The following is a 9,716-nucleotide window of genomic DNA, read 5'->3' as shown; positions in this document are numbered from 1 at the left end:
AAAAAAAAAAAAGAAGAAAAAAGGAGATTTTAAACTGTGTCGGCTTGGGTCAGGCTCTCTATCCGAACTCTAATTTACATGCTTCCCCCCCCTTACTGTTTGAATTTAAATGTATTCACCCTCTGTAAAACGCTCCGTTTAAATGCCTGTCTCTTTAAGCTCTCCTCCTAAAGAAGCCCAGGCAGCTCTAATTGGTCTGCATTTCAGGGTTTTCCGCATCTGCGCTCTCGGAGTCTCTGCAAAATCGGTGCAGCCGGGAAATAAAAGGTAATTGCACTGTAGCGGCAATTTCTACCTATATATAAAATATAGTTGTGACATCACAACCGTACGGAAGTCCTCACTCATTTAAAAGGCACTGTTTCTGAATACAGGCTGTGTGCATTTCTGTGGACTGAGCATTTTGATACTTCTACAGTATATAGCACCTAGACCGGCTTTGTAATTAGAAAATATATGAAAATGTCCCTTTTTACAGTATGGGACCTTTAAATGAAAATGTTTGTGTATGTTGAGGATTATATCTTGTACATGTATTCATGTCACCTGTCTCAGAAGTGCTTCCATTCCCAACGCTCGCACCAAGCCCTTAGTGTCCATTTGCCCCAGGCGCAAGATATACAGAGGACGGCCGTCTAAACCACAAACACACACAGACAGACACGGAAATGTACACATTGAACAACAAGTAAAATCAACAGACAGAATGAGTCACATCCTTATGTGCACTAAGGACCCCCGTTGTCTTAGGTAAAGCTGGTATTAACCGTTTCAACAGGTATTCATTTAGCATGTGAACAACACAAGGGCACTTCCTGCGTTCATGTTCTACTGCTCTAACATGGTGGATCAGCTGAGCTGTAAAAAGAACTGACTCATTTTAAAACATGGGAGCCACGCCAGATGGTGCTCAGACTTTACAATCAATAATTAACAGGCCATTTCAACCAATGGGGACTTTTTGGATACAGAAGACGAAATGTGTCTCTTTTTCCTTGTTACATGTTTTACATAATCACGGTTGCTTTGTTTAAAAGCAACTAATTGCTATCAATAGCTAAGGTCAGCAATTGCTAACATTAGCTGTCTGAGTCACATAACTGATTTAACCAAAAGATGTATCCTGGAATTCATTCAAAACTTTAATTTGTTAAAAAAAAAGTAATAATTATTTTAAAAATGTACCTGAAAGAGACAATTATAAAGTACTGTTAATTGCAATTATTTCTGAGGCAATTCATTTTACAGCAAAATTTGGAATTGTTACAGCTCTACTCATAAGTGTTCACCCTTGACAAACCACTGAATAGCAACAGAAAGCAAAATAAAGTGAAAATGACACGAAGTTTAGGTAAAATTGCCAGGTAGCCAGTTTCCTCATTATCACAGTACCTCTGTCGTGGTGGTGCCAGCCGCCGGTGTAATAGTCCAGAAGCAGCTGCGGCCGCTCCCACGTGTCTAACAGGAAATCTACCTTATGTTGCTTCCTCCAAATAAGCGACTGGCACAAAAACTCCCTGGCCTTGTCCATGTTGAAATCTCTGGCCCTCAGGAAGCGTAGCACATGCTGATCCTTTGGAATCTGTACAACAACAAGCAGGGGTCAAAACTATCACGCAAAGCTCCAAGTTAATAATACAATAAATGCAAAGACATTTCTTAGCATTTTAGCCTATGGATGATCTATATTTTCTACTTGTAATCTACAGTACATGCAAGTGTGGAAGGAAGAACTGAGCACAAGTCTAGACTGGGAGATCCAGAAATAAGTATTTGTTTTACAGAATTGCACAAACAGCTCTGCAGTCAAACAAACAATCTGTGTTTGTGTTTAAGTGACCTTGCCCTTGTGGGTTTCCTGGAGCCACTGGCGCAGTCGGATAAGACAGCTCTCCTGCAGAGGCGTTAAATCCCCTAGGTAACGTCTGATGTAGTCAGCATCCAACTTGTCTAAAGGTCAAAACACATTTATAGTGGAAAGTTAGCACATATTGCATGCAAGAATATCAGTAGGTGTACATTACAGTGTATTTTCATCATGAGGAAAAAATAAATAAATAATTGCCACTATTTGTATATAAAATGATTCCAAAGACGGGTTGTGGTCAGATTGAAAGCTTGGGGACGTATGTCCTTTAAATAACTCAATATGAAAAGGAATAGAATTAATTCTACATCTTAACTTTTTCATTGCACTTTTGGTGTGTGCTGGCTACTACTCTATACTTAATTGTGACTAGTGAGTGAATACTGACCATCGGGAGAGCCAGCCACTATATCTGTGGGAGAGGCCGGTTCTTTAATGTCTAGTCCAGTCTTAGCACTATTCACTGGGATGGCTCTGCCAGTGCAGTGAGGCAGCAGCTGAAGCCTGGCAGCAGCAGTGCCAGAGACAACAGGGGGGCTCCAACAAGGTATGTAAGTTACTCCTTCTTCCTCCAGCTCTCTGAGGTAGTACTCAATCATCTCTTTACCCTACAACACAGAAAGGAGACAAGACTAATGTGACACTACGGTAAATACATGCAAAGCGAGAACAGAACGACTCAACAGATTGCAGAACACAAGTACTATTTTAGGGAGATTTTACCCAATGTAAGTACATTTTAAAGATGCAAACCTTTTTAATGCTGCTAGCATACTGTTTCATAGCCAACTTCTCTGCCGTGCTCTCAAAGCCAAAAAAGGACTTGATATCCAGACTGGCCGTCTGTTCAAAGCATGTCCAGTCCTCATTCTCCGGATGAACCTGTGGCAGAAGATCAAAATGTGCAATGCATACTGAAACTTCAACTCGGTATGTTGCAGTACTTACTTCACTTGTATGTCACAACAAAGCAGGGATACAATACAAAATCATGAATCAATAAAGATGTCACAGATGAAGTGACTGCAGATAAGTAATCACATGCAGCCGAAACAATATTGCTGGTGGAGGTTATGTTGTGTGAAGTCAGGAAATGTTTCAGAAGGGTAGGTGTTATTGGAGTGAGTCCCACTACATTGACTCTAAAGACTTCACCAGTTGAAATAATTCTCTAGCATTTGGCACACAATCAGAGGATCATTTAGATTATTTTTTTATATTTTCTATTTATAAATTCTACTGTTTATTGATCCCCAGTGGGGAAATTACAATTTACACTCCGTTTTTGTTAGAACCACTACACACATGCTCAGGACCTATTCATGCACAAATGGAGATGTTAGATTGAGGGGGTACGGTGCCTTGCTCAAGCACCAGGAGGTGAACTGGCATCTTTCCAGCTAACAATCCACACTCCATATTTTGGTCCGTACGGCGACTTGAACCAACGACCCACCGGTTCCCAACCCAACACCGTACGGACCGAGCTACTGCCAACCCCATACTGCCATTTTGTTTCATAGAAAATCCATACATTTTTGCTGCTTTTCACATGTAGCTGTTGAGATCTTGTCTAAGACAGTGACTTCTTTTTTGCACTAATCAAGTAAAAAAAAAAAAAAAAGTACAACAACAACAAAAAAACTCACAGTGTAGTTGCAGCACTCATGGACAATGACCCTGTTGGAAAAGGTCTCGTTGCGGACCTCAATGTGTAGCGTCCGGTCTCTGCGATTCAGGGTGTTCTTTTGGCTAAAGTACAAGTAGTCTACACCAGCAATCTGTATGCAGAAAATAAAAACAAAGATCTGATTGTTTACACAAAAATACTGTATATTTTAACAAGTTGATCAAAACAATCGTTTCAAATTCATGCAATCTCAATTCAATTTTATTTACAGTGTCAAATCACAACAGGCGTTATCTCAGGATACTTTACAGATAGAGTCGGTCTAGACTCAGCATGGGCCGGTGTACGATTCTGACGCTATTACGTAAAATATCAGTTTCACGATACTGCAAATACAGCTTTTAAAAAGGTCTAGGGAACATTTTTTTTTTTTTTTTTTTTTTTAAACACTTCACACTGGCAGAGAGACGGATTACTGAACTGCAGTTTATCTCCTTGACAATTAACTTAGCCCAGTTGGTAGAGCGGGCGCCCATATGTGGAGGTTTACTCTAGCGGGCCCGGTTTCGACTCCGACCTGCGACCCTTTGCTGCAATGTTTGCCCCTTTCATGTCTTCAGCTGTGCTGTAAAAATAAAAAAGGCCAAAAATAACCTTGACTTTTTCAAACCGCGGTATACCTTGAAACCGGTAACCTGCCCATGCCTAGTCTAGACCCCATTCTCTAATTTACAAAGACCCAACAACTTCCCACTAGCAAGCTTTTGGTGCGACAGCGGCGAGAAAAAAAAAAAAACTCTTTTCACAGGCAGAGACCTCGGTCAGACCTGGTTCTAGGTGAGCGGCCATCTGCCGCTGCAACACAGAGACACTGATACAGATTTCCAAGAATAGGGCTCATAATAATTACAGCAGTTGGCATGATGCACCGTGGCACTTATAGTAACTATACAAATCTAATGCAACATAAAATACCACCTTTCAATGAACTGATATCAACTGATATGATTGTTACATGGGCTTTCAAGCTGTGCAGGTACCCGTTTCAGAAGACGTGGGGCCTCAATGTCGATCACACAGCGCCTCTCAGTTACCAGCGTGGATCCATCTTTGCTCTCAGTCTCGCTGATGATCTCACTGTCCACAAACACCGGGATCAGGGGGGACTTTGGGAACCTCCTCACATAGGCCTGAGAGAGGGGATGGGTATCACATATGAAAGAATTATCATCTAGTACCAGAATATCAACTATTGATGTTATATTGTTGTTGTACTTTTATTTGCACTGGTCTGGTGTGCCCGGCTCTGTACATTCTGTTCCCAGTGAGTGTTTTTGCTTTTGTCCTGCCCACTATGAGATAGCTCTCCGATTGCGAAGGTCAGCGGCTTTAAATGAAGCCATAACAAGGAGGCCCCGGAAGAATAAACTGTTGTTGCTGACTCAGGACTAAAGCATGTGATTTACACCACATCATTTCTGTCTGGTTAGGAAGTATTTAATAAAAACAAAACAAAAAAACTTGTAGCTTTAACAGTTTACTTAAATACAAACTGCTACAGTGTCAGCTTTGGTGATGACCAGTTTAGTGATTTGCATTTTATTAACCCCGGCACCCTGAATGACCATCTGTCCTGGGCTCATCTGTCAATATTGATTGAGCAGCTGTTTCAAATAGTAGCAGTGTCGTTTTTTTTCTGACAAAATAGTGACAAGTAATCGAAGGAAGGGAAGGACCTCAACCCTCACAGAATAGACAGCTGCCTGTTTTATGTTTAGAATAACAATATTAAATTAAATTAACAAATTAAAGACAGAATTTTACTTCCTCTCCAAAATTCACACTCAACAGCTGGTCTTTCAGCAGCATGCACACATCCTGCTTGTATTGTGTTGCACAGCATATGAGATATTGAATCAAGATCACATTATCCACTAAGCAAATTAATGGGAAAGTCTGCCTTGGTGATTTGTAACAACATGTTTCACTGATTGCAGACTAATTTAAATCTTTATCCGACTTCTTCTAAGAGCTATAAGGATAAAGTAAAAATAACGGGAGCACAAAATATAAAAGATGAGCAGAATAAAACTATCAATGGAACACATTTTCCACAATCATATTGCACATTAGCAAGCCAATAACCGTTTAATGGCTGTGTGTTGAGCAAGAAAAAGGCTTATTTCTTTAAGCGATATTGATTAAATGCAAGTCAACAGGTGTAAACCACTTGTAGATTATTGAAATCGCAATATGGAGTCTAGCGCAATATTCAAATCGCAGTGGGGCGCAATATTTCTTAAAGGCAAAATGTGTCAAACCATTGTGAGACGTCCCAGCCTACAAATCGTATCATACAGACTAAAGACATAATCTTATTTTTTTTGTTTGACAGACACACACAGACAGACACGAAAATAATAGTGATACAAAAATGATAATTCCCTCCAATATCGTGAATCATATGGCAATTGCATTATCAGTTAAAATAATTGCAATTAGATATTTTCCTTATATCATACAGACCTATTACAAACCAGGAAAGTGAAAGGGACGATAATGATGTCACTGGTTGAACATTCAGTACGATCCAAGACACTGATTATTAGCTGGAGTAATATCAGCCAGGGGACTAATGAGAAAGCCCAGAGATAAATGGGAGCCAAGGAGGTGGCAGACTATTCACTGGATCATCTCTTTTAGGCTGTCAAGGTCTGGACCTTTTCACAGGAGCTGTTATTTACTTTTCACAAAAGGCCTATTTTGAGACTCTGTTCTTCAACGTGCAGTGGTGCAAGATGAATTTTAGACCTGTCATTTTCAGTGAAAGATGTTCCACTGAAAATGAAGCTGTGTCAAGTTGGGACTGCTTGGTGAAGGAGTTTTATAGCCTGCAGAGCAAAGTGTCACTGCAGCATCAGGGCCTCTAACCTGGTCGGCGGATTATTACATAAGTCTGGCTTAATTTATAACCACACACAGAGAGAGAGAAACAGCAGCAAGAGCAGACCGTGGATGAAAACAAACTCACAGATATGCACATTTATTTTACCTTCTCCTACTTTTTCTTCAAAAAGTTCCTGTTCCTAAATGAACGTAAAGCACTCAAGCATTGATGAAGAGAGCAATTTATCAGTATCATTAAGTAGAAATGTTTGACTAGTTCATTATGGTGAATGCATGATTGGATCTCTATTAGCATTTCGGTGGATTTCCTTGGTATGACTGTTGAATAATGCTGCACTAAAATCCAAATATGTAGATAGTTACATTAATATAGCAAGAAAAAACATCTGCTAAAGAAATCAGCCAAGAAATTAAAGGTATATAAATATTACTAACGTATAAAATGGTCAGCTTGGCAATGATTAAAGAAACTTTGAGAAAGAAATGCAAAAGTTTAATAAGCAGCTTTCTCAGAGTATGTCTACCCTTTAGAATATAACTTTTTTACTGTTTACCAAAGCATCAGGAGAAGAGCGTATACAGTAGGACAATAGTGTTGTCCACTCACTCAACACAATGCATTCATTCCAGGTAAGTGTACCGAGTATCAAGAGAAAGAGACAGATGGCCCTGAGGGGCAGACAAGGTGTCTGGTCTCCTGTAAACTGCAAGTAATGAGACCTGGAATCCAGTGAGAATGCATGTCTATTATGGATTATATTTTGATTTTTAATATTTAGTTTTCAATTAGAGCAAAAGTAAGAATATGAAATTGGGTCAAAGCCACAGTGGCTACAATCAGTGTGGCTTCGACTTAATTTAATATGCTTAATTGTAATGGATGATGCAGTCTCCAGTTTAGGTAGCCTATGTAAGATCCTGCAAAAGTAAGAATATGAAAATTGGGTCAAAGCCACATTGGCTACAAGCAGTGTGTCTTTGACCCAATGTCATATGATATAAGATCCTGCAAAGTAATACGCTTGTAACTTAGTCTTGATAGTTGCACTGGATATATATAAACACACTACTCACCGCCATTATCAGCTCAAATGGATGCTTGTAGACCCGAACAGGGGACTGGTATTCCTGCACCATGGCTGAAACTGTTTCAGAGGAACCTCGGTTAGATAACCACAACTACACAATCATGACATAGCATTTTACAGACGTAATTGTACTGTGTGCATGTTTTAAAAAGATTGTATCAGCTGAGTGAGGAGTCGACGCAGAGGCAAACAGACTATCACGTGACCCTCGTTTGATGTTGAGTTAAACTGCAGATTTGGGTTAAGGTTAAAAACCGTACGTAGCTGTAAAAAAAAAAGATAGGCCTAAAAGCCACCAGAGTTGGCGACTTTACGTAATGTCTATTATTGAGAGAGCTATGGAACCAGGCCGAGTGTAAAAACTATGCACGTGACGTCCACTGTTCTATTTGGTGACAACGGCCTGAGCAGCGAAGAAAACGAGAACAACTCACAGCAGTGTTGAGTCCTGGCGTTAGCGTCACTGTAACGTTAGCTCCCCAACTAACTGTGCATTAATATCCAAAACGCCAGCTGACTATGGAAAGTGTAGTTTCCCGCATTGTAAACCCGAAAAATGTAAACGGTAACGTCCGTTGGACTGCTAACGCAGATAGTTAACTCCGCCTTTTTCAGACAAACAGGAAGTTCGCGTAACAGTATTTTTTTTTTTTTTGGGGGGGGGGTGTTCTTGTAAAAGGCCAAAACACTTTCACATTTCTAATATGCTAAAGGCTCGAAACACCTACACAGGTGTTTTCAGTTAATCTTGCTAATTAGACCTCATCCTAGACTGTGTGGTGATTGATTGACATCTTCCTGAGATCCCGTTAGCATGTTAGGGCAGAACTAATTACTCCTTTAGAGGCCCTACATCATTCTTACTGGTAGATTTGTGATCTAACAAATTCCCATCAAAGCTCTGGCCCCCCTTCAACCCAAGCAGAGGCTATAAGCAACAATAATTTACAAAAGTCTATTTACAGCAGACTGCATGTCTTAGCTCATAGGCTACAAGAAAATTAGGACACTTTTAATATGATTTATTACATACCATTACACACGTTTTGATTTAGACACTGATTGCAGCAGTCCACTAGAGTCAATCACTTAGTTTTAGTTTATGTCAATCAATCACATCAATAAACATCACTTACATAACATAAATGGTAAAAAACAAAGTGTCACCTTGGTTCATGCAGTGTCATCTTATTGATTGAAAAGGTGTAGGTTAAATCATTTGCTTATTACACCTACCCTTTCTACATTCTATTTAATTCTTGTTTTGTTCTTAGGTCCCTCAGGATATTAGTAATCTTATAAAAATGTATTATCATTCATGTATTTATATTTACACGCGTGTGCAGAAGTAAAAAAAAAATAAACCAAACAAAATACATTCCCATTCATATAAACATTGCCATTCATGCCTCACTTTTTTATTTGTTAATCATCCTACTTTTTAGTATTTTTTTTAAAATCTTTGTAGTGTCAGCGTGTAACACATTTTTACTTCCTCATTTAAAAGATTCCACATGTTTACTACTTTTAGTGATATGCTGTACATCTTTGTTTTACATTTGTTCTAATCTTTATCTTGGTGAACATGTACATTCACCTCAGTTCATTCTTGCCTCAGTTCATGAATCATGGATGGATGTAGGCCTCGGTAGAGTTTAAAAACAATGCTGAGCTTTGATTTCAATCTACTTTTATGTTGTGATGCATTCACAATGTGCGCTGCCACTGAGTTAGGCAGCAAAATGGCATCCCAATCAACATCTTGCCCTCTGCATCTTATTGTGCTAATTAGGTCATGTCTGTCACTTAGCATACAGGAGAAAGAACTTTGGTTGTCTCTGTCTGGGGGCCGTCTGTTGATTAGATTAAGACCAAAAGACTAACTGGAAAATGAGTTACTTCCACATGTTAGGATCTTGTTTGTGACCGGAAGTAAACACATGGATTTGGAAATAACGCAGAAGGGGGGAGGAAAACATCTCGCAGACCGCTGCAGCGTAAAATCCCGGTCTGTAACGTAATTTCGTTATCAAATCTTTTTAATTGGACAAAGCCTCTCCTTTCTCAAATTAAAGAAAATGCAACACCTCCCAGGTCCAGGGGCCCCAAGGCGGATGGTGAATTGTAACTAAGTACTTTTACTCGAGTACTGTAGCCCACTTAAAAACAACTTTAAAATTAGTAGCATCGGACATTATCCAGGGCCCTCATGTGAGGAGGGCCC

The 9,716-nt window shown here is 39.6% G+C and overlaps 1 protein-coding gene across 2 annotated transcripts in view; it reads right to left on the bottom strand.

Moving 5' to 3' along the window:
- sec14l1 (SEC14-like lipid binding 1) overlaps positions 1–8,123 on the bottom strand; it is a 12,581-nt gene extending 4,458 nt beyond the window's left edge. The window contains exons 1-9 of one of the 2 annotated variants that reach the window (XM_032537808.1): positions 7,927–8,123; positions 7,479–7,549; positions 4,538–4,687; positions 3,517–3,648; positions 2,621–2,749; positions 2,256–2,475; positions 1,841–1,950; positions 1,393–1,582; positions 547–635 (exon numbers count right to left, since the gene is read on the bottom strand). In XM_032537808.1, coding sequence (XP_032393699.1) covers positions 547–635; positions 1,393–1,582; positions 1,841–1,950; positions 2,256–2,475; positions 2,621–2,749; positions 3,517–3,648; positions 4,538–4,687; positions 7,479–7,541 — 1,083 coding nt within the window. In that variant the 5' untranslated portion in view covers positions 7,542–7,549; positions 7,927–8,123. Of the gene's footprint in view, positions 1–546; positions 636–1,392; positions 1,583–1,840; positions 1,951–2,255; positions 2,476–2,620; positions 2,750–3,516; positions 3,649–4,537; positions 4,688–7,478; positions 7,567–7,926 lie in introns of both variants that reach the window. The other variant, XM_032537810.1, reaches the window with a different exon arrangement.
- Between the last annotated feature and the right edge of the window lie 1,593 nt (positions 8,124–9,716).

This window comes from Etheostoma spectabile, chromosome 15, assembly GCF_008692095.1.
Source record: "Etheostoma spectabile isolate EspeVRDwgs_2016 chromosome 15, UIUC_Espe_1.0, whole genome shotgun sequence".
Lineage (NCBI taxonomy): Eukaryota > Metazoa > Chordata > Actinopteri > Perciformes > Percidae > Etheostoma > Etheostoma spectabile.
This window is presented reverse-complemented; position numbering and strand designations above follow the sequence as displayed.